The sequence below is a fragment of the Thermobia domestica genome, chromosome 5, assembly GCF_964235325.1.
Source record: "Thermobia domestica chromosome 5, izTheDome1.hap1.1, whole genome shotgun sequence".
Classification (NCBI taxonomy): domain Eukaryota; kingdom Metazoa; phylum Arthropoda; class Insecta; order Zygentoma; family Lepismatidae; genus Thermobia; species Thermobia domestica.
In genome coordinates, this window is record NC_137458.1 from 241,056,001 (window position 1) to 241,082,149 (window position 26,149).

Genomic DNA, 26,149 nt, shown 5'->3' on the forward strand with positions numbered 1-26,149 from the left:
ATATCCCATACTATAATATTGGGACTTGTAAGTATTTCAATATAATTAAAATTATCAAATCAATTGACGAGTATTTTCTGCGATTGTGCATGTCATCTCCTACGCCTCGTGGCTGTCTATTGAGTACATGGTGCAAAATTTACTTTTTATTTATTTGTGTAATTTGTTAATTTTCGAAATTATGATGCTGAATATTTTGTGTCTCTAAAAGTTGTACGTAGAATTTTTGCTTATGTGTGGCTGGCGTTGAAAGGAGCTTTCTTCGGATAACTTGTTTCATCGTCAACGCTCGAGCAAACGTCCTATTTACGACTATCAAATATAATGCTTGCTCTATCTGGATCGCCATCCTATGGAGTAAACATTATAAAGGTAGGGATACACTATTTAAATTCAAAATCAAATTATTATTATTTTTTTAAAACTACAATGACTTAAAGCATTAAAAACTCAAATCTGCAACAACTGTTGTTTCACAGTTGTTTCAGCTGTATGCAATAGCAGTACTGGTTCTAGTGAGTAGCGAACGGTGTACACTAACTAGCCAAAAGATGGCCACCCGTTATTTTTTGAACGAAGTCGTTGAGCTAACGGGACTCACGGGACACAGCAGAACCGCTTGCCGGACAGTGACTAGCATCGCATTCGACCAGTCAGTGAACTGCATGTGCATAGAATGCTAAAGGCCGGCGATATAGCGGAGTTCGATAGGAGGTTTAGATTGCGATGACCAGATGGCTGAGAACGATCATCTCGGAAACATGCATGCGTATGTGTCTGAGCACCCAGTTCACCGTACACTGTTAGATATGATCCTTCGCAATCGACGTCTCAAACGTGTACCAATATTAACTGAACCGTCCATCGATAACGACTGAAATGGACACTTCCCCATCGTCATTGAACACCGTTGCATGGGCCGATGAATTGCGATACTGCGTTTATCGTATCTATGGCCAGATCAGAATCCGTTGTCTACCGAGGGAACAGCTGCTCAAGATGCACACAGTAGGATGACGACAGGCCGTTGATTGCTCCATTATGACTTGGGAAACCTTCACATGATCATCCATAGGCCCGGTAATGTATATGTGGAGGGCATCGTCACGGGTTCTAGCTATCGACAGGTCTACTGATCACGTACATCTATTAATGTCTGTTATATTTCCAGCTGGGAATAGGATCGTTCAGCAGGTCAACGCTCCTTGTCATAAGGCTATCGTTGTTGCCTTGTTTGGTTTACATATTTGCAGCGGTTTGAGAAGCATATTGGAGAATTTCAATTGCTGCAATGGCCTCGAAACTTAAACAGTTTTAACCCAATTAAACACCTTTGTGGTGTCATTGATCAGATCGTATCTCATGAACCCCTCCGCGGAATTTACTGGAGTTAAGTGACTTAAGTTTACAAATGTGGTGCGTCATGCCTCCAGTCACCTATCACAGTCTCATTGCTCCCATGCCAAACCGCATTAATACTGTCCTGCCTGTCAAAGTTAGACATACAAGATATTAAGTAGATGGTCATAATGTTCTGGCTAGTCATTGTATATCGGTGGAGTCCCTCCCCCCTTTTCAAGCAGAAATTGAAATGATACTCAAGAGTAGATCCCTTCTCATATAGCTTCGTAACTGGAAAATGACATTATACTCCCAAACAATCAGTTAATCAATGTACATTTCAGTGTTAATTTTATCAGCATTATAACTTGCTACCTGAAGGACTTTTCGTTAACTCTTGGTAGAATAAACTGAATCTTTTCAGGCTAATAGACAATGAAAATCAGCAAGCCTTACAGGAAGCCGGTAAACCATGCCTGTACCATAATTTCACCATGTACACAGTGTATGATTTAAAGTTACTTATTAATGCAAAAATTTTGATAATTTTGAATATATAAATGATTATAATAGAATTTATGTTTTAAATCACTATAAATTCTTTATTGAACTGTTGAATTTCAGTGATAGTTGAATAACACTGATAATTCAAATACCGAACCTAGTAATACTTTGTAATGAATTAGAATGTTATGAATTAGTTGTCACATTTCTTCTATTATACTTTGTAGTTACATTATTCTATGCAGCTATATATATATATATATATATATCTTTATCTTTTTAAAGCCTCCACCAGGAGCTGAAGCTGAGAAAGCGTGGCAAATGTTCTCTGCTGTCACAGGTGGCTTAGCAAGAGAGTTAAGTGAGCAGCTACGTCTTGTACTTGAGCCAACACAGGCGTCTCACCTCCGAGGAGACTATAGAACTGGAAAGAGAATCAACATGAGGAAGGTATGACTATCCAGTGAATGTTATATGTGTTTGATGAAAGACCATAGTACTTAAAAGAATTAATCATCTATGCTTACGTCTTCTTTGAATTTCTCAAAACCTACGCCTTTATTTGTAATATTAATATTATTGTACAATATAATGGAATATTAGATTAAAACTTTACATAATAATTCACAAAGCTTTCTAAGTTAAATGTTTTCATAAAGTACCGCATAATGCTTTCTTTCTTTCTCTGTGCAGAACTTAAGGACGAACATGTTGGTTTCACATGTTGGTCTTACATAGAGAGTAGTGCTACAGTATGATATACGAAACAACAGAAAGAAACGCCTGGTTAGAGGAACAAAAATGGCATTTTTTTTCTACAGAGGCAATAACTTACTTTAAAAGCAGTGCGACTCTTGATGCCGATGCCCCCTTCCTGACGTTATAGGAGTAAAGTGGTCTTTAAAAGAATGTGTGATCACTACGGATACTGCTCACATAATTGATAATGAGTAATTGTGGTATTGAGTTCCATTGTTTCACCAGTGCTATTGACAACTGCTGGATGATCTTTGGTGCATCTGGACGTGCTGCAAGTCTCCTCATAGCATCCCAAACAACTCGATGAGATTGAAGTCGGGGAAACAGGCAGACCAGTCCATTTGCCAAATATCCTCGTCACCTCCGCTGTTTGATCCAGCCGCGCTATCATCCATAAAGAAGAAGTTGGGATCGACTACGCCTCTGTAAAGACGCCATGCAAAAGGAATAAAGTGTCAAAATGGGAAAGGTACGTTGAGTGCATCGCGTTCAAAAATTGGGAGCGTAGTATGTCCATGGACATTTATGCAACCTCATACAAAATACCGAACCACGAAAATGATCATGTTCGACAGTGATCCTGGACTTTAGGTGTTCCCACCTCTAACCAGGTGAGTGTACGCCCAGAATCACTACTCAATCTGAATCTGAGCTCCCTCGTGGCTAAGCGGTTAGCGTACGCGCCTTTGGCGTGGGAGACCCGGGTTCAATTCCCGGCGGGAGCTCATGTGGTTCGGATTCCACGTTAATCAGTAGGTCCACGTCTCATATAGCCTCGCTGCTGAACGGGACGCTAAACTAAAATCACCTCACCTCACCTCAATCTGAATCTGCTCTCATCGGAGAAGAAAATGAGACTCAACTCCTCCTTAGTCCAGTCCTTATGTTTTCGGGACCACCGTAAACGATGCCGGCAATGTGCAAGTGTCAATGGAATATAACGTATTGACCGTCGGACATGATCACCCCTTACAGTCGACGTGCCACTGTGGAGCTTGAGATTAAGCAACTTGCAGTTTTCTTAAGAGTGTTTGCAAGTACACCAGCTATTAGACGTCGGTTTCCTCGTGCCTGTTTCACAATGCAGTGATCGCCCTATGCGGTAGTTGACTGTAGTCGCCCACCACCTCTCATTTGCATAGCATTGTCTGTGGTTCGGAACGCTCCTCATCTACTTGAAATAATGCCGTGGGCAATAGCAAACTCCTGGGCCACATTAATGTCACTTCGTCCTTCCTCCTGTTTCCCAACGATTTTTCGCCGCGTGAGGTCATCTAAATATTGTTTTCGAACCATGTTGATGTAACACCACCACAATGTACTTTAAGAGCTTTTTGACTGACACACATACTGTCTCATCTCTTTCATTTAACTGCTTCGTATTCGAGAAGCAGACCCGTTCGGTGCTACGGTCACACTGACGTCGTACTACGCAACGTCTTGCCTCTTGTGCACGTATGGGGAACCCTCTGGCATTATGCTTCGGACTTGCATTCATTTCTATCGACTGTGTAATATTTTATGGTATTTTATCTTTCTCGTCTTTAAGTTTTGCATAACTGTATATATGTGTACAGAATAATTAGTAAATATTGAGTTTTTAGATATCTAGGAGGATGCAGGATTTTTATTGAGAAATAAAACAGTTACTGACTCTTATAAAGAACGGTATAATTATGATCTTTGTGTAATATCTGTATTTCACTATATAATATGCTGTTTCCAGTAATAATGGAAAAATCTTTTCTTGAAATATTTCATCATTGTTTGAATCAATTGTTGCAGGTAATTCCATACATTGCTAGTCAATTTCGCAAGGACAAAATATGGTTGAGAAGGACGAAACCATCTAAGCGTGAATACCAAATTATACTTGCAATTGACGATTCTTCAAGCATGGCTGATAATCATTCCAAAGAGGTAAAAGAAAATGAACTTTATTTATTTAGAATCATAGTTCTTATTTAAAATCTTAAAATTTAAAATTACTTAAAATAATTCCTTACGTTTTGTTTAATGCCAACATCTTATTTCGTCTTCAAAAAACAAATTGTCATGTAATTTATTATTATTATTATTATTATTATTATTATTATTATTATTATTATTATTATTCTCGTAATGGATTTTGATTCCTTATCTTATTCTAAGTCAGGAATATTTCGTAGTGAAAACGTGTTCTAAAATATATTAGTATTTCAAAGTTTCATATCCTATTCTATCCATCATAATAGAACCTACTTCAGTCTCCTGCAAAAGTGAATAAATTTCTTTTCTAAAAACTTTTGAGTTGAATGGCCAGTTTTAGTGCAGGTTGATGTAACTTAGAGGAAAACACTTTCTCATTAAATTCTAGAACGATGCTAGGTTTTTTGTCCGAAGTTGTTGACAAAAGGAGTTAAGAAAATCACTCTTGCTGGCGTCTGTACTCTTAATTGTTTATTATTACTGCTTCAGTCTTAGATACTCGCGTATGTATCAAACTATCCAATTTAAATGCACATATAAACTTTCAAAGTGTAAATGAATAACACTTTAAAAAAAAAGTGAACAATAAAGAATAGAAAATGGGATTTGTATGTGGATCAGTATCTATAGTTATCGAGTTGCTAGCATCCGTGCTTGTGTAATTATCTTGCCTCGAAGTGGAAAAAAGGCAGAGGCGGTATGTTTTATTACAAGTTTGACTCGACATACCGGCTATCTAAATGTTGAAATACAATGATATGTTTTCTAAAAGATTGCATTTCTATTTACATAATGAGTCAAAACCATGGGAGAACTTTTCTTAGTTACGGGTGGGGAATGGAGAGACTTTGTCCCCGTCCCCAACTTTTTGTGAGTAATAAAAAAAATATATGTATCACCTTATGTTGTATTATAAAGGAGTGTAGATAAAAATGCTCTAAAACCGATTTTTTATATTAACAATTTTTCAACAATTTCCTGCAGGTAAACTTCCGTAGTCCCTACTCGTCTGAGGTATTCCAGACCGGAAGCTTGTTGTTCAATTATTAGAAAGATGCAAAAATACGTTTAATGAAAGTATATATGCTCCATCAATTTAATATTCTTAACACACGACACAATAACCGAATAATTAAGCAAAATAACTGATTTTTTGATCGCATAAACTATATTTTTTCTCGTAAATAACCGACTGAGGTAGACATAAAAAAAAAAAAAAAAAATCTGGCGAACTCATAACAATACTTTTCCGATTTCAGTTTAAACGAGTTGCCTCAATACATTGCCTTTTGTTTGGATTAAGCCCATGAGTGATTTCTTTTTGTCATGTGACCATTATTTGCAACGAACAGAGTTCTTGCGCAGGAGCAAAAGTAAACGTATTTGTAGACATCTCATTTTAAAAGCAAAAGATAGTAAAAATATGACAAAAATGTTGGTATTGTCAACTTAGAAATTATTTCTACATAAGAAATAAAATATTTGACGTGCAAAGCTATTCGTCAATTACTGTGTATAAAAATAGATTTATTAAAAGTATATTAGTATCCACTCCAGTGACAGTATATCTTAATCACAAAAAAACCAGAGGCGGTATGTTTTGGAGGTCACTAAGAAACTAGTGGTGGTATGACGTACCACCACATACAGTTTCATTTCGACCACCTATATATACATACACACACACACACACACACACACATATATATATATATATATATATATATATATATATATATATATATATATATTCAGGCGCGGATCCAAGGGGAGGGCTATAGGAGCTATAGCCCCCCTTGACGCTCAGGTATACACTGGATAAAATGGGCTTCAATCCTACTTTCTTTACACTGGATAAACCGGCAAACTATGGTTTAGCCCCTCCCTTGACCATATCCTGGATCCGCGGCTATATATATAATATATACAAAATATTGCATTGCAAAGTACAATACACTTATGATTATAATATATTAGCGAAGTGAGCTACTTTTGCAACAAAAAAAAAAAAAAAAAAGTATTTTCTTCGAGACAGGACGGTTCTCCTTTGATGTCACATATAAATTACTAGTAAATGTGTAGTGATAAATATCTCCTCCCTCTAAAATCCAACCTTTTCGCTTTAGGTGTATTTTAGGTTCTCGACTGTATAGACCAATCCACTGCGGACTACACATCATATTACTTGAGACTGCTCATAGAATTGATAACAAAAATATCTTGTGTACTTTAACATTATATTGCATCTGGAAACAAAAACGCGTTAATAAGATTTCGAGATAATAAGATCCCAAAACAAGATCACTAGCAGCGTTCCCATTTCTAGCATAATGGTGCTAGATCTAGCATCTTTTCGGACACACTAACACGTAGCATCTTTATATTAGCATCATTTTTGCTTCCATGATGTTCGTTTCCTTGTGTTTTAACGTAGGTGGTTTATTGACCCAAGGTAAATTAAGTAAACTTCAGAAATGAATCTGATGAAGTCTATGCAGTAAAAGATAAAACCCATACATCTTTATTCCAGCCAGAAGTATTCCTACCTACTAGCGTGCGAGGGAGTAATCTGGAAAATTTTGGGGTCTTCAATCACTTTCTGTGTCTTTCTGACATCTCTAAACTGTAGGTTTTTAATATATATATATAAGAATTGTTGCTATTATTCTATTTTTCAATCTGTCATTTGCAGAGATCTCAAGACACATGCTCACAACTTCGAGACTATTTCCAGTTATTGGTTTTCCCACCATAATTCACCACTTTTAGTTTATTGATACGAATAATGTTTATAAAAGTCCTTCCAACTGGACTGAATGAAGTCATTGTTTCTTTCCGTTTCAAATTCCCCTTCTGTCTTTTTTTTTTTTTTTTTTAAAATTCTGTTACCATTTAAGTTAGGATAGTATATTTAATTTCAAACCTTATATCTGTGTAGTGCTGAAAAGAAATTCGTGTACGCATTATTGTGCTTGTGATTTGAATATCGAGTTTTCTTTCCGTTTTCGAGTATTCCTTTTTCAATTCGTAATTCCGAAATATATGCATTGACAATTAACCATAAAATTAAACAATAAGTGGCACACACAAACAAAGACGTGTGATGGTACTTATAAAAGCTCAAGAAACAAGTGGAACAAGTGGAGATTTAAATCAGAAGTTGGGTTCTTATGATACAAATCGGAGTGGATTAGGAAGGAATCTTAAATTCAAGGGCTGGTTACGTATTGTAAAACAAAATCCGTGTAAAGCATTCTATATTTCCTAAGTAATGTACAGGTTTTCATCGTATACGTAGACTTCAATCAAGCTTTTCATTTTTAGAAAAGTAAAATATCTTGTTTTGATAGAGTGAATAAATTTAAAAATGAAATTAAATCTTTTAGTGTAACGTTCCATGATTATGGAGGCGGATGATTAAGACAAGTGAATGATGATGGAAGAATAATGGAGTGAGAGTGGGAGGAAACGGGAGTATCCCGAGAAAACCCACGGACACGATGTTGTCCACCACAAACTTACTAAGCCGGAGATTGAACCAAGGACTCCATGTTCTAGAAGAAATGCTCTACCACTGAGCCATCGTGACCCCTATGTGAATTAATTTAGTTTTTCAAATAAATTTCTTACGATAATAATAATGATATACGCGTAACTGTTGTGATGATTATGATGATTATATGAAATTATTGAGCCTAGCATAATTCTCTGCTAAATAGCATAATTCTACTAGCATAATATCACATCAATTAGTTGAGAACGCTGATCCCAGGAGAAACACAGGACTATAGCAGTATCCTTCCTTTTCTATCCTTCTGTCTTTTCATAGCTGGTTCAAATTCTGGTAAGGAGTCCCGCATTTGGTTATTACGCATCATTGATCTTTTTTGCAAACCCTCTTGCTTTACATTAAAAATGGACAAAAATAGTGTGTGGTGTAAAATTTTTTAGCAAAGTGAGAAAATGACCTGGATCCGAGTAGTATTTGGCTACAGTATCAGTTGGAAATGAATTTTTGTGATGAAATTAACTTATTGTGTCTTTACCGTAAAAATTAAAGTTCACTTTGTAGATTGCATACTTCTAATTCTCCGTTTGGAATAGCCGACTATACGAATGGCTAGATTTGATATAACTACTTTTGCAAAAATTGAGATGTATATGTGAAATAATAATATTGTAATATCTTCCTTACAGTTAGCGTTTGAATCCTTGGCACTGGTAAGTCAAGCGCTCACTCTGTTGGAAGCTGGAGAGCTGGGAGTGATTAGTTTCGGAGAAACTGTGCGTGTACTCCATCCACTAGGAGAACCATTTACGGAACAGAGTGGAGCCAGGTAAGAGTCAGTTCTATAAATAAGACATTTTTATTTCCTGCAATCATGATTAATAACTGCTGTATTCAGTGCTTCCATAGGCGAGCTAAGCAGAAACCATTATGATCTAAGGCAGCTTACATATTAAGCAAATGAGTTTCATTTCATAATATGAAACTACGGTAGACTTCCAAATTACGTATAGAAATGCAATACTCAAACTTGAAGTACTACGTCTATAGCTATGGTTGCAATAGATTAATGAGATCAAACGTAGAACCTGCTCCTCGGAAGCTGAATCAATATTAAAAAGCCATTATTCGCTATGCCTTAACTATTCTTATTCTATGGCGATAGATATTTAAACGGGAAATGGGCAATTTTTAACCACTTTCGGATTCAGTAGGGGGTCCAGAAAGGAGATAGAATTTACTTTTGGGAAGCTGAATCTATTGCAAGAAACATAATCTCGATATCTTACCGCCTCTCCTCTACGGAAATCACTATTGAAACCGGAAGTTCTAGTAATTTAAGCCACTTCCGGTTTTGGTAGTGTTTTTCTGATTGTGATGGTATGTTCCCTTCACTCCCTGAATCGATTCTAGAAAACCTCTTGTCAATATATATTAAGATTTTATACTCTGTCGATAAATGTTGAAACCGCTAATAGTTAATTTGAACTACTTCCGGTTTGGATAGAAAGTTAATATAAAAGGCGGAACCTATTCTTGGGAATCTGAATCAATTGAAAAAAAAAGCATCTCGACAGTATTTACCGTTTTGCTGTATGGAAATTAATAATAAAACCGGAAATGACTAATTTGAACCATTTCCGGTTTGAATAGAGGGTTAATGAAAAAGATGAAACATATTTTTGGGATAATGAATCGGTTCCAAAATGCTGCGTGACGATTTCTCGTACCTTTTTCCTATGTAAAAATCATTATTGAAACCGTAAGTAATATTACATTTGAACCACTTTCGGTTTGAAAGAAGGTTAGTGAACCTCAAACCTATTTTGGGACAATGAATCAGAAAGTACAGTCCAGTTCACATCATCGTTGAAAAGCTTCAAATGGAACACAAGTTCTCCAGCTTCTTATAGCTTACCATGTTATCATTGGATGTGACTCAACTTTGTACATTGCTGGACATACGAAGAGGACGTGCTGGGATATGTTTGCACAGCATAACCATCTTCTGAGAAGATTAGGAACTGATGCAGTCCTTAGCGACCACACCATTAGAAATTCTGAAATCATCATGTGCAAAATGTATGGCGCGCTGACTGCTAACAGCATCGATGAAATTCGGTCTAGAATGTTCTTCAAGGGCATTAAATAGAAAAACTCATACCAACCAGAGATTCTTTTTACTTTCACATACAGCGTTCTCATTACAAGAGATTAATGTGGAGACAAACCCATTTGCAGCACCCAATTCTGCCTTACCCTTTAACAATGGGATGGAAAATGGAGAATAATTCACTTGTCTCTCATTTATTAACATTGGCACCTATTCCAGACTCTTGTGGGGAGTTGTTTACCTGTACCTGTACTACTGGATGCAAGACAGTTCGGTGTAACTGCAAACCAAAGCCATACACAACGTCTTACAAATGTAGGAAGTTGAGTGACACTTGCATGAATCAGACATTTGATCGGAATTTTAACATTCGAGCTGATATAAAATCAGCAGTTTGGTACAATGCATCATTTACTTCACATATATGTATTATCATTATAAAATACCAAATACTCTACAGACTGATGCAGTGGCATTTCACGAAAATAATGTTCCTAGGATAGCGAATAATTTTCATATCAAGTTTGGCGCAGATACGTTGAACGGTAAGGAATACATCGGAAAACATAATTTTGTAATAGGTTGCTAACACTGACAACTGGTTGCTTGAAAGTTTAAATTCCAGGAATCGTTTTTCTAGAATATGGAAGAATATTTATGCCAACTTTATTAGAAATTTTGTTCACCGATGTGCAAACTGTTGTTGAACAAACACATATTTTGAGTTCTGTATGTTACAAAAAATACTTTCGACCGCCATTTTGCGTTTTGTTAATTTCTGAGAAACAGTGAATGTTACAGCGTGGCATACGGCAGATATGAATTCAGCAATAACAAGTCATACAGAAACAGCACTTGAGGTGTTTTTCCTCACAAATGCCTACCCAACTTTATCTTTGAGGATTTCTCCATATGCGCACCTGAGTATATTGTTAAATATATGTTTAGAAAAAACCTGAAATAAGTATGAATGGTTTCTATCATGGATGTACATATATATAAAGTTTTTTAATACCTATATATGCACACTCACTGGCTGTAACGTCTGTGTATACTTCTCTACTGGCTTTCGTTCGTATTGTTGTATTGGCTTTTTCAGCTATTACAAAAATTTTATCTCCTACCTACAGCATTTGGAAAATTCTTATCGCTGAAAGTGTATCACAATTATTGGTAGATAGATATTTCCTAACGAGTATACTATGAAATCAGTCACATGAAGGGCCTCATACCGCCCCTTGGAATCTGCACGGCCGTTATCGTCGCCACTGCTTCGGGGGCAATCTGAGCATGTCTTCTTTTCTGAAGGCGTACCGTGTGTTCTGGTATCAAAAAAATGGAAGTTAATGAACAAGATTCGACGAGCATGATGGATAAGACAAAGTAGATTTCGCGGAAAACTGTTCTTTTACATCTTATCTTCTCAGGACTGCGAGATTACGTAGATATTTCAAATGGTATGTATAGCGAGAAACTGCGAAACATAAATTTATGCAGTTAATACAAGGCATAAATAGCATATTTTATAAGTTATGTATCGATATGAGGCTACTCGAAATCTTGCATTGATTTTGCAACAATCCAATGCATTGAATTATGCTTTATTATGAAGTCAATCACAACACACTCTTGGAAACCTTTAGGAAAATAGTCATTCTATTTTTCGTCGCACATGTCATGCTGGTTTTAGTCATGGCCCACTAGACCTAGAATAATGCATTAAGACTGCAAATGTGATGGAAGAAAAAAATAGTACTCACTTCCTAGCAGTTGTCATTGTAGAGTTTATTTTTTGCTTTCTACTTGGGGATGATTATTGTTAAATAAAATTAGGACAATATAAAATGCTCAAGCATTACTACATATAGAGAATGTTTATCTGCTAGAAATTTTTATTAATTCGAAAATGGCAAGAACAGATACACAACATTGTATATTTAAAATCTTCTATAACAGTCTTGCAGAGCTTTACGTCTATTTTTACTCACTGTTGATGTGAAACTTTCATATGACTATAAGTAATATGTGTTTGTGTTCTTGTTACAGGTTGCTTCAGCAGTTTTTGTTTGACCAAAAGAAGACAATGGTTGGTGATCTCGTTGAATATGTAACATCATTGCTGGCTGGGCAGGCGAAATCTCGTTCGGAGCGTGCTCAGTTGCTAGTAATCGTATCTGACGGAAGAGGAGTTTTTAGTGAAGGAGCAGACGTTGTAAAGAAAGCTGTGCGGAAAGCGAAAGATGCAGGAATATTCATGGTCTTCATTATTGTGGATAATCCACAAAGCAGAGTAAGTACTGTCTGACTTAATTAGTCAGTATAATTCGTTATTCTTCACTAAGAATTTAAAACCGTAACAGCACCAAGTAAATATCGTAACTGATTGTCATTTTAGTATTAAAAAGGTAGGTAATTCGCTAAAGAATTTGTACATTAAAAGTGCTCAGTAGAATTAATTCAACAGCATCACAATCCTACCTACTACCAAAGAGCATACGTTCTGTTATACCGACCATAATGATTTGAATGCTGTAAATTTCGAATCTAAGCATAAAATATCTGAAAATTCTGTTACATAGCCAAACAAACAAGTCTTTTGTTCAAGCTAAATTGTTATAAATAGATGTGTCACAAGAATTAAGTCCTTTTGGTCCGATTGTAGGAATAGAGTTCCTCAAAGCTGATTTATGTTGAAATCTCTCGAACACCGTTACTGTTGTTGTCGTTGTACAGGGTCTTCCTAAAGTCCTGCAAAAAAGTAAAAAGCTGTAACTTTGTAACTATTTATTGTATTTGTAGAAAACTTTTAGTGGACTTCTAAGAAAGTTTGAAATTTTGTTTCCAAGCATATTTTCAACGCCAAACCTCCAGCTGAGCACCATTTACGTCCAAACATTGCTGAAGTCTTTTCGGAAATCCAAGAATGGCATTTCGACGTTCATTGAAACGGCACACCACACATTTAACTTTGGAGAATCACGAACATGTGTCTCAAATTCGTGTGGATTCTCAATTCCCCAGATTTACCTTACCAGACACATGAAACGTGGATTCATCTGAGAACAGTAACTTTGAAAGAAGTCCTGGATCACTGTTCAACCATGCAAACATCATTTCACAGAACTCACTTCTTATGTCACAGTCTTCTTCCGTCAATTCCTGTACAAGTTTCAGCTTGTAAGGCTCTTTATTTTCTTACGAACGATATTGTGTAGCGTTGTCATTGGCACTCGCAGCTCCAAGGACCTGCGTTTCAACGATTTCCTTGGACTTCGAAACACGCTTTCCTGCACGGTTTGAATCACATCAACACTAGTTGTTGGCCTTCCGCTACGAGGCAAGTCCAAGACACTTCCGATAGCTAGGAACTTATTGTACCATCTCTTGATACTTGAACCTGCAGGTGGTTGTTTCTGATATTTTTGTAAAACACTAGATTTTAACTCACAAAACCACGCCACACACTGCGCTTTCTCTTGAGTAGACGCCATCTTTGTCACGTGATTTTCCGGTTATGATGTCAACGTTTACATCCGCTCATTGTTGCCAACAAAATTTTAACATTTCCACTAAACATTACAAACAAAATACAAAATTGTAAGTAGTACTTTCAAAGTTACAGCTTTTTACTTTTTAGCAGGACTTTTGGAAGACTCTGTATTAAGATATCATCAGGGCATTTCCTGAATATAACTGGCAATAACTTATAAGGGAAGAGTGGTACAGGAATCGAACCCTGTACTTCCCGATTGTTAAGCAATATGCTATCGCTTTTTCTGTAGGTAATTAAATTTCGCGCTCTATTTTACACTCGAATAGATGTGATTAAACAGAATAGATTCGTGGGTTCAATAACAAACTCTTTGGCTGAATACAAAGCATATGGAACTCTCCCCGCTGGTGTAGTGGTCTAGCAAATCTTTGATGCATGAAGTCCCGGGTTCGATCTCCTCTGGGAAAAATCTTGATATTTGAACGCATTATGGCAGTTCGGCGTTATGACCTTGAACTGTAAGTCAACGCCTCATATAGCCTCCGTGCTGAAAAGGGACGCTGAACTCCAATCAACCAAGTATGTGGAGATACTTCTGACATATCTTTTAGGTACTGTGTGGAGGTATTTGTCTATTGAACCACAAGAAACGTACTGTCATATTTCTACTCTACATGGTTTTCATATGTGCATGTTAATTATTATTTTTGGAATATCTTTATCTTACGTATTCTAATAATACGGTGGTTACTCCTTGAGGCAATTAAGAAAGAACATGAATTAAGAAGTTACGGATCTTTAATCTAAGCAGAGAAAAATAATGTAGCTGAAAATAGATACCCAGATCCATATTACAGTTGAGTATGCATCATCTGATCGGTTAGAACTATTCATGAGCTCTAATGCCAGGAAATTCAGTGTAGTATCATCACTAAGGAACTTTTATTTTTACTAAGTACAAGTTTCCGATTAAAGTAGCATAATGTAAATTTTGATCAGTATTTTTTCTTTTCTTTTCAGGATTCAATCCTTGATATTAGGATGCCCATATTCAGTTCTGATCAAGGTGTAAAGATAGTCTCCTATCTTGATAACTTTCCATTCCCTTTTTATATGATTTTGCGAGATATCAATGGATTACCTGCTGTTCTTAGTGATGCTCTACGGCAGTGGTTCGAATTAGTTACAAATTTAAGTGAACGGCTGTGAAGAGAGAAAAAATATCAGTATTTTGCAAAATATCAGCGCATTTTTTTCGGAACTGTATTTTGTTTATGAATAATGTTCGTTTTTGTATTGCGATTACCTTATTGTGATGTCGAATATGTCGTGTACTTTGGAACTATATTTTATTTATGAATAATGTTCCTGTTTGTATTGTGATTACTTTGTTACGATGTAACGATATGTTCTGTGATTAGAAAAATAAAGCATTCTATTTTATTATTACCTTTTATTTTAAAAACTATATTATATAATAAATTATAAATAACAATAAAGGATAATACATAGTTACAAACTATGTTACTATTCTATTAAATTAAATTAACAATTGAAATAGTTCTCTGTAAACTGTACATAGACATATCACTGTTGAGTAGCTTACGCCTTACTTTTAGACTTCGTCTGTACTTTTCGTAGGCCTATTGATTAGGTAAAGCTCCAGTTACAAAAGTAATTTCTTTAGAAGTATAACTTATATAGATATTGGATATAAAGTCTTTCCTTTTGTAATGAAAGAATCGGCTTAACAAACACGTAACAACATTGAACAATGTGACAAATGTCCCATGATCTCAAGTAATATACTAAATTAAATCTTGTCCACTGACAATGAAATATACAAGATGGAATCTAAAAGTTACAAATCGATTTGATAATTATGCCCACAGATCTCATGAACCGTTTTAATATGCGCATCGTAGCAAGAGTTCAAAAACTTGTGGAGAAGTTTCAAAGCACAGCCCTAGATAGTATGGAAAAACTCCATCAAATAATTCTCAGGGATGAATTCAACTATCCATTAATCGTGTGATAAATTATGAGAGGTCGAGTAATCTTAAAAGTTGATTTAAGAATCTATTATATTGTTCGATCAAAGAAAACCCACAATTACAGCCCAATAGCACTGCGATCTTCCTTATCGTTTCTAGAATTTCTAGGTTTGTCTCCTTAAGACAGTTCTATTTTTACAAGTTTAGTTCAGGGAATGTTTGAATCCTGTACTATACTAACAACCAAAAGGGCAAATATGAATATGATGGTAGGTATACAGGTGGTATAAACCTGTTACTTGATTTCCTATCAATCAGCTAAACCTGGGATACTGCATCTAATAAATTCAAATCTTCGAGTAAAATGCTCATAATTTACTTTCTGGATAAAATAGTCTTTTTTTATTCACTTCGCTGGTTTTGCATGTGTATTATCATGTTATGTGGAGCTTCCTTGTACATCATGCTTTATTATTGTTCTTTGTTTGAATTTTAACTCTTTTGAGTTTTTCTACTTGATGATTAAACCCTTAATCTTTTTCTCCTTTTGAAAATGAGATAATAAATAAGATTTTTCAAAAGAAGTTTTCAGGGGAGTGATGAGGGCTTACCACGCAGAAATGGCTCTTTTCAGTACTTAATTCTCAAAGCCATTTGCAACTGAATGATGGACTAGGGTTTCAGAGTCATTTTGTGATCGTGCTATTTAGGAGATCACTGCTACAAGTTTGGGATTGCTGGGATTGCACTGGGTTGGCTTTCACTTGCTGCGTATTTAGGTCTGCAAACACAACCACTCTCCACTAACACGTAGTCCTGGCCAGTTAATGTGACAGGTCCTAAAGGGATCACATGAAACAGGTATGGCACATAACTCTGCTGACATTCTCCTCGAACTACGTCACACTCATTGGACCTGAAAAAATAAAGAAATATAAGTATACTTCAAGAATAATAGTATAATAGAGAAATAGTCAATAGTATACTATGTAATGCAATGTCAAGTGTGAGATCTAAGCTTAATGTTATCCCCAGCTTCTGATTAATTTTTCACGTTTTGTTCATCAATATTACAGAAGTTAAATAAACAAGTGTGCTTACTCCCGTCTTCCCAAATATAGTATAATAGAGTGAACATATATTAAGAACGTTTTTTATATAAAGAATAACTTTTTTTTTTACCCAAAATAAATATATAAATAAAATGTTTTGTTGATGAAGATTTGAATATTTGTGTGGGGCCGTTGGTGGCTCAGTAGTAAAGCGTTCACCTGTGGTGCATGGAGTTATTGGTTCGATTCCAGCTCGCGCCAAAAGAGCTCTGTGGTGGACAAACGCCGTCTAGTATAACCTAGTATTTATTGCATCCGTTTTGTCATGAGGTAATGGTTAGTTCTGGTTAAATTACAGTACATTTTCTATCTCATATGCAAAAATGAAATAATTTATTAATAAAACAAAGCTGACCAAGCAACAAATATATTATTAATATATTGTGTAACAGTTTCGGCAATATAATTACCTCATCGCGTGGAAACAAGTTCAGTGAATTATTAAGAAACATGGCCAAAGATGTTGATTAATTGGACGACCGAACTCATGATTCATGACTTATGCAACGCAATGCTGAACAAAATAGAACGGGAAGAGTTAAAAAGAAAGAATTTAGAAACGTGAAGAATATTGTGAAACGTACAAGTGTCCAGAACTCAGAACAGATATGCAAAGAATTTAGGAAACTGTAACGAGCATCTAAATAAAAATTTATTTTTTTACAAGTGGATGTAAAAAAAATTAGGAGAAAACCTGATTGGCTCTGGGTGAATGAGCTTAACATCTTTTCACTTTGTTTAAATGTAAGTTTTTATTCTTGAATTGCTCTTTCACAACGCATCTGATGAAGGTGATGTTACATTGTCGAAACAAGCGTTATTAATATATTTATTGCTTTGGTCAGTTTTGTTTGACTAATACTTGTTAAATATTTCCAAAGCAATAACGATTAATATACAAGTTAAATGACCTGTTCTAGATCGCTGTAAAAAATGAATACTTTGATAAGTAATGTTTCTAAGCTCGTCCTCGGTGTTTTGCAATGAGAGTTAAAAAGTTTATTATTGTATATAAGTTTCAGTTCGTGTTACATTTTTTTTATTCAAGTTGTCAAAAAAGTATTGAGCCTTGGAAGGTCAAAATTGAAAATAACATTATGAAACCGTATGTGCATCATTTTGTTCGATGGCCTTGTAACGGACCAAATGTTACATTTGTTTCGTTACAGAGATAAATAAATCCTGACATCTCTTTTAGTAGCTCTGTCCCAGATAAATAATAAATAATTTAAGTTTAATATTAGTTGTCAGAGGTTATTTCGATAATAAAAAGCATAATATGCTATCGAACTTAATTAGATCTCATTAGATTTAAATAATCAAATTAATTTTAACCAGATTCTTCTTTTATTTACCAGTTAAGATTATAAATCGTTAATTATTGTAATTAATTATGTATAATACATTGAATGATTAGTAATTCCTAAAATATACTTGGTCAAAATTATAATTCAACATTTTAGAAGAAGGAAAAAAATGGATGATACAGTGTGCTGTTGATAATTAGATATGTCAAAAGTTAGTTCATTTTTAGAAGAAAGAAATATCTCGTAAGGCCCACAGCAGAGCATGCCGCGATCTGCGATGTGATCGCAGAAAATTTGCCGCGCTTGTGCAGAAAAATTGCCAGAGAAAAAATAAATAGCCAACAGAAAAATATAAAAGCATGCCTGATATGTGTAGATGTCTTAAATGTACGAACGACTCGCATAAATAAAATTTAAACTGTTTTTCACGTCGTGTAAAGCATATTTTAACAATGACAAGTGTTTCTTCTGCAGAAAATTTTTGCAGAATTCCTGCAGAAAATTTTTGACTAACAAAAGCTCATCACAGAAAGACAAAGAAAGTTCTGCCATCGGGCTCATAAGTTTTAGCATAGAGTAAAAATATAGTATAAAACTTTTCAGCTACTCTTCCCGCTGAAACTGCGGAGACTGTGGCGCCACCACTCAAGGGAGTTAGGTACCACGAACTACTAAAAGCAAAAACGAATCAAATCATCCAAAGCGCGTGAGTCTGCTAGAATTAGCCAATGATACACTTAGCTACTGCCAGCAGCAGACGATGCAGTCGCCAATTCATTTTCGGTGCATTGTGGGAGCGACTTGAATTTCCATTAAGAACATACAGGGAGTGGTTCATCAGGGTATCAGTGGATTTTAGTTTGTTGTTCTAAGAGTTCATATGTCGGAAGCTTGTTGAATTATAGAAGATGAAATAAACAATACGTTACAAGCTAATTCATTGATTTTAAAAGAAATTAAAGCTAAATGAAACTTATGTTCCCTGCAAGTAAAGTCATCAAGATTTCTAACGAATGTGTCTACGTTTATTATTTGTAACTACGAGTTCAATACAAAGTAAAATATGATTATCTCTCTTCAGAAAGTTAGTTAATCTTATTTATACTGATAATTTGTGTGTTTATAAGTAACATGGCCAAAACTATGTTTGAGTAAATCAAGTTCAGGATCCCCAACTGCTTAAACCTCAACCTCATGGTGCAGCATAATTCTCTTGTTTATTTTTATGTTTGCCTTAAAGAATTCGCAAGTCAATTAGTAAAATAGTATGTATTCATCTGAATCTTTGTGTGATGAAGTCGTCATTGTATTCTCTTATATCAACACTTTTGGAGGATTAAAGGAGTAACATCTGACACTGCCCAGGCTGATGTTATAACCTTCTGCCGTTTGGTCCTGGTGTTTCCAGCAACACCATAATCCCGTCGCTATAGAACTGCTGTGGTTTCTGGTCAAAAAATTGACACGCGGTTTTTTACAGGTTTCTTTTGAAACTAATTTAACACCAATCAAAAAGTTCTGTAGTGAATAGACAAAAACAAATGTCTGATGATGTTTGGATGCCAACTATAGGAAGGATGCATTAAACCCTCCCAGCCAAGTTCTCTCAGTTAAAGATGTATGCAGTCTGGCATTGTCAGCGTGGTATTCGATACCTTTCTGTTGACCAGTTCCGTCCGTTTGTTTTGACTTGGAAGGTGCACTCGCACTAATTTTCGACAGAGGACTCTTGCTCAAAGGGCTGAATACTTTTTTGACAACATGATATATATAGTATTTGTTTTCCCAACATAAAGGTTTATTTTTATTATTATTACTGCGATTATTATTTTAGTTGAATGCTATTATTTACTTCATTTTTCACATAATAATGGCTTACATAATATAAAGTCTTGTTGTTTAACCATATTAGCATCGTCAAGATATCCCGATTCTTTTCTTAGAATGTAATTCCTGAAGGACATTAGCTTAGCTAGCATAAAAGAGAATTATACTACGTGTTGAAATAAAAATGATTGCTTTATGCGTACTTGACTAAATGAATGAATTGAGTCTGAGTTCATTGTGTATTGTTCATTAATTATAATATAGCAAATTCTAATTTCACTAATATTATACAACGACAAAGGAATTATTTGTATTTTTAAGCTTTCATTACTACAATTATATTACTTTTCTTCCTGTTTCATAAAATGTCAGACGCCATCCTACTTGCAAGGTAACGAATTATAAGCATGCAATGTATCAATTTGCACAATCATCGTTGAATATATCTATAGATAGATTGATAGATAGCTAGATATAGATATATAATATAAAACACTCTTTATCCTTATTATAAAAGAAAAATGTCACAGTTCGTGAGTACCGCTAATTCCTAATCGTTAACAGTCGCTGCGCCGCTACGTTCGTTACCTGTTTGCCTTTATTTGAAATGGGTAGTACTGAAGCTGAACGTGAACATGCTTAACTGTTTACTATTAAGCCAAGGGTCGTATGAAATGTAAATGAGGTATATAAGATCCGCGAGTGTGTATTTCCATTTCAAGCACAATATAATTTAGTAACTAAGCAACATGAGCACAGTACATAAACTGCGTTTACCTTTAAAGCAATGCAATATTTAACAAATCTTACCGCTAACCAACATGAAGCATACTACCATTTTAACACGTTCTTAAATATAAACAAGTTTGTATTGTAGAACCGAGCGATTTTTTTTTTCAGTTATATATTTTAAATTAAATCGAGAGGGATCCGACAGATTCTCCCTGTTCTGTACCAAAATATATGAAAATCTTACTTGTAGTGACTGCCTAGCAGAAGTTGATGCGAGTTTTTCCGAGACGAATATTTGTTTTTTACATAGCCCTTCTAATGTTAACTGCACCGTGAAATGCAACGTTAATATAAGATTGCAATGTTTGAAGGTACTAAAAGTCTTAATGACAATGAGATAAGAAATGGAAAACCCACATGCACATAGTACTCGTCCACTACAAAACCTGTTCAAAATGACAGCTCCAGCTTCTGATTCTGTGCGCTACTGCTGCTGTAAGTTATTGTAGCAGGGCCTAAAATTGAGTGGAGTACTCCACACTTTGTGGAACTGTAGGAAAGGAGTGTGGAACTATAATTCTTAAAGTGTGGAGTGGTATTAATGTGAGTACCTTACTTTTCTGGTATTATGCATTTAAACGCGTTTAGTGTGTCAAACTAAGTCTTACTGATTCAATACATTCATTATGCAATGGGTAACCCAATTCCATATAACTGCCAGTATATGACATTAAGCCAGAGTTAATACGTATAAGTATCTCCTAGATGGCAGGGAAAAGCATTGCCAATTTTGAGGTGAGGTGCTTTTTTACTATATTTAGTTTTCAAACGTTTTCGGTTGCATTCATATAGTTTTAAAATATGCAACTAACTGCACGTTTATCTGTTATTCCAATAGGACATTACACTTTTCCGATATGAAATGTGTTGTTTTGTAGATAAAAATTACACGATCCTTTGAATCCGTTATAGAAATATGTACTACCAGAGATAACATAAATCAATAACTGCCAAAAATTTAGCCGAAGCACCGTAGATTCTCAATAACCAATCAACCCAGGAAATATTATCCGTTCGTAAGTTTCATGGGTAAAAAATCTTGCTAGCCGGTCCGGGTTAATTCTTTTGTCTATAGATCTGTGTTCGCTGTTTGGTGACGATACATTGTTGTTTTTGGTAAAGTAATTTTATTACTTTAGAAACAATAACGAAAATGGAACAGAGGAAGAAAATAAAGAAACAAAAGGTAAGCCAATGTTCCTTTAGTTGATTTACCAGTACTTTGTGCCTACAAGCAGCATAGGGTATTCAATTTTCCATGTTGCTGGGCGTTGGACATTAGGTCTATTTATTTTTATATGGAACATTGGAATTGAAAGCCTCAGTAAAATTATACAGAGATCCCTCCAGGAATTTCTTAGCGTGGGCACCCACTACTGACTAATAAATATTACCCGGTTTTGAGAAATCGCGCTCACAGTCAGCAGTATGAACAGGTACAGTAGGCAGTAGCCTATAACGCAATAAATTTGAGCCAAGTTGGGCATGTTGGCGAAAAGAGTACATGGTCTTGTCAGTGAAGTACTTCACCAACTCGGAGTATTTTTTATTCTCTTCACGTATTTACGCGACAATTTTAAGTGCGGGTAAGGTGCGGGGCGGAGTTTTAGTGGGGGGGCTGCGTCCCGGCGATGTTAAGTGCGGAAAACGACGCCCCACGTGGAGGGATCCCTGAAAATAGGTACGCCTACTAATATAAGAAACGCAACATCTGTTTCTGTTTCTTCGTCATTACTTTTCATCGTTTTGTGTATGTTGTAGTGATAATGGGGAGTAAGTAGATTGCTGTAGACTAGTACCCCCGTATCGTTTTTATTCATATATATTCAAAATTATAGGCCTATGTTCAGTTTACAAGTGTTGTTAAATATTGTTACGTGTTTTTTAATGGTTTTACTTCCAAGAAATGCCACTTTCTGTGTTTTTACAGGCTGAAAACAACTTATGTGAATGTGAGTGCAAAAATACAATAAGTGCAAAATTACTAAAATATATATGATAACAGTTAAAAATCTGAATTTTTGACTGTATAACATACAATCGCAAACAGTATAATACCTGTCAAATCTGAAAACCCATTCCTAAATCGTCAAACAGAAAATCACATTTTCCCCTTAAAAAAAAAGAAAAAAGAAAAGAAAGAAAGAAAGAAAAAAAAGCACGAAATAAATACTTTTTGACTATGTGCACGTCACGGGAGCTGTGCGAGGGCTTTGCCAGCATTGGCAGGGCTTAACTTTGAATCAGTTTTACCTCTTTAATACGGTGACCATAATATGGTAATTGGTAAATCACAATAGTTCATCAGATTGAACAGTATTTGTCAGTTCCCAATCCCATACCAATGATAGCATTATGCACCCAGAGTTTAAGAATTGATCAGCGATGTTCAACACACATATTTTTAATTTCCATGGTACTTAAGTCATAAAGTTAAACATTTGAACTGGTAACAGTCTCCACAGGGCTTTGGCCTGACTTGTTTAGTACATGAGTTTTATCTTTAGAAAAATATAATTAGGGATTATTTATGTTTGAAATACCAGTCAGCTGTTACTAATTGCCATACCATTTTCGCTATACATTTTGGCGTTGTCACGGTGATCCTGAGAACTTGAAAGTATCACCACAAAAGGTTATTCTACTAGTCGAAGGGGAGAGTGGAGTTAGATCAAGATGGCTAAGTTATTAATGTAATTTATAGATAAATAATGAAAGCTGCTAAATCCGATAGTGATAGTGGTACCAGTTGTTAAATTCATGTTCAGATTCGACACTGACGAACCTGTACGGCACATGTATGGCAGTCGGGAGTACGCCTAGCACTGATATACAACAGTTCAACCTTAATTAGACCGCCATATCAATCTCAATTTAAAATTATTAGTTATCTTAGTTCAGAATAAAGATGCGAAGATTATTCATTTTGCTATATGTGAAGAAGAATATAAAGGTTCCGAATAGCAGTCATTCCTGGTCCGAAACTCCTCTGGAAATAAATCCTTTAAATTCTGTTTATTTCATTGAGTTCGTCTCAAAAATAAGAGCGATAATTTTGCTACATTAATACTCGATAAAGCTGAGGCTACATGCACTTTAAGCAGACGAAAATAACTTTTTATGTAACATATAAACATAAAGTAACTGCTAACAGATAATTTGCAATCGTGAATATATTGTCCGTCTGTGTGTGTGGCGGGGAGAGAATGTGATTTTGATGATCCACGACCTCTGTTTACGATTTTTTTCTGCAAGAAAACAGATAAACAGAATAAAACGTACTTTCAGAGATACATAACAAATGAAGTTTGCTATTAGTTCTCATTGTTAGAATTAAGTAAAATTAAATATGTAATTAATTTTTTATTTAATTCTAACAATACCAGCCTATATAGTAAAATTGATTTGGTATACCAGTGGTGCCCACCACCCCTCATGTTCATGACGCACCCCCCCCCTCAAATGTCTATCCGTAGGTGTTCTTCCATGAAAAAAAAAATCTTTTCGATTAATTTTTACACCCTCTCAAACATATTTATATAGATGTTTAACCCCCCCCCAAATATTTCAGTGACGCAGTTTGCGTCATAGCCCCCCCTTGTGGGCATCGCTGGGTATACGCGGATGAAGATAATAATAATAATAATAATATTTTGGTCGAAGGTAAACATGATGTACTGGACAGAACACTGATTATATGTCAAAACAAATGCTGACTAAACTAGTTTTTCTATACTATATAAAATTTTTACCAGTGTGGAGCTGTGATTTCATTGAATTTTAGGCCCTGTATTGTAGATAACACAACTGAAGATGTAAAACTTTTGTGTCAATACAACCGTGCTAAGAACTTCTCTCTAAATGTAACGGCGTTAGGCATAATGCATGCTCAGCTACTAGAGCCTTAAAGATTAAAATAATGAAAGTTTCAATTTAGTTTTTCTATCCATAGCAACAAAGCATGATAGAAGCAGTTAGTTATAACGGCTGTCATATTTTCTGATTTGAAGGAAAGAGCATGCCCTCTTTTTCTGTTGCCAGTGTTCTTTTATCATTACCAGTATCGTGAGTTTGAAATGAACATCAGCGTCAGTTGTAGTTGTTAATGCTAGGGTCAATAATAGCCATTACAGTTTTTTTTTCCTTTTCTTAATTGATACAACTGTAAACAAGGTATATACACACTTGACAAAAAAAACAGCATATAATGTTTCGATCCCAGAGCAGTGTTTTTATCAGACAAGAATGTCTGTCTTACTTCTTCTCAATAAGAAATCCATTCCCGTCTGATGAAGACACTGCTCTGGTATCGAAACATTACATTTACTTACTCGCAAACTTCAAATACAACTTGCTGCAGTAAATCGGGGAACTTCTGAACGATCGTCACTGGCTGACCAGATGTTAGCGATACGCCATACATTGGGGCTGTGGTGTTGTAACGTGTCTTACATAATCTGGGAGGAGTCCCGCTGCACATACTTCTTCCTATGCCTCGACCTGAAACATATTAATTTCATAGTCATTAATTCACTTGAATTACAAAATAATCCATTATACATATTTTTTTTTAAATATATTTCCCACTGTGTAGTCTTTTTCCATGTAATAATAATGACATACCGTATTTTGACAAAGAAAATAAATTACATACAAAAGTTACATACCACACGTACTAGAGATTGGATGTTTAGACACTAAGACAAAAATAGGCAGGCAAATAGACACTGTAAATTCAAAAACTAGGCATAAAAATAAAAATTAACTGGAAATAATGAAAAACAATAATAAATCATTCAAGTTTTACGTCCCACAGTATGCCGCCTAGATTAAAGGAGACGGTGATGATGGGAAATGAGTGAAATGGTGGAATGAAGGAAGTGGGAGGAAACGGGAGAATCCCGAGAAACCCCTTGCACACGTGTTTGTCCACCACAAAGTTCACTTAGCGCTAGCCGGAATCGAACCAGGGACCCCATGCACCAGAAGTGAACACTGTACCACTGAGCCACCGCGGGCCCTGGAAATAATGAAGATAAGCATTCAACGATATACAAAAACTGAAATTAGAGCTCCATCGTGGCTAAGCGGTTAGCGTATGCGCCTTTGACGTGGGAGATCCGTGTTCGATTCCCGGCGAAAGCTTACGTGGTTCGAAATTTAGTTTGTTTTACGTCTCACGAATATGCCAGCTAGGCTATCCCACGTTAAACTGCAGGTCCACGTTTCATAGAGTCTCGCTGCTGAAAGGGGCGCTAAACTCAAAATCAAATTTCAGTTTCAATAACTGAAATTGAGTCATGAATAGTGTTTAAAAAATATAGAATCAAATCTAATTAATGCCTTTAGAGAATATTTTAAAGCAATAACTATGACTATTTTCCATGAAGTGCATCTAATAAATATATTATTTACAGCACTTTTCATACAA

At 35.5% G+C, this 26,149-nt stretch overlaps 2 protein-coding genes across 4 annotated transcripts in view; one reads left to right on the forward strand and one right to left on the reverse strand.

Moving 5' to 3' along the window:
* LOC145686491 (midasin-like) overlaps nt 1–15,129 on the forward strand; it is a 630,928-nt gene extending 615,799 nt beyond the window's left edge. For both annotated transcript variants that reach the window (XM_081759859.1, XM_081759860.1), the window contains exons 37-41: nt 2,131–2,295; nt 4,390–4,524; nt 8,770–8,909; nt 12,240–12,483; nt 14,707–15,129. In XM_081759859.1, the coding sequence (XP_081615985.1) occupies nt 2,131–2,295; nt 4,390–4,524; nt 8,770–8,909; nt 12,240–12,483; nt 14,707–14,895 (873 nt within the window). In that variant the 3' untranslated portion in view covers nt 14,896–15,129. The remainder of the gene's footprint in view (nt 1–2,130; nt 2,296–4,389; nt 4,525–8,769; nt 8,910–12,239; nt 12,484–14,706) is intronic.
* A 110-nt stretch (nt 15,130–15,239) lies between these two features.
* LOC145686493 (uncharacterized) overlaps nt 15,240–26,149 on the reverse strand; it is a 166,547-nt gene continuing 155,637 nt past the window's right edge. For both annotated transcript variants that reach the window (XM_081759866.1, XM_081759865.1), the window contains exons 4-5: nt 25,050–25,218; nt 15,240–16,596 (exon numbers count right to left, since the gene is read on the reverse strand). In XM_081759866.1, the coding sequence (XP_081615992.1) occupies nt 16,401–16,596; nt 25,050–25,218 (365 nt within the window). In that variant the 3' untranslated portion in view covers nt 15,240–16,400. The remainder of the gene's footprint in view (nt 16,597–25,049; nt 25,219–26,149) is intronic.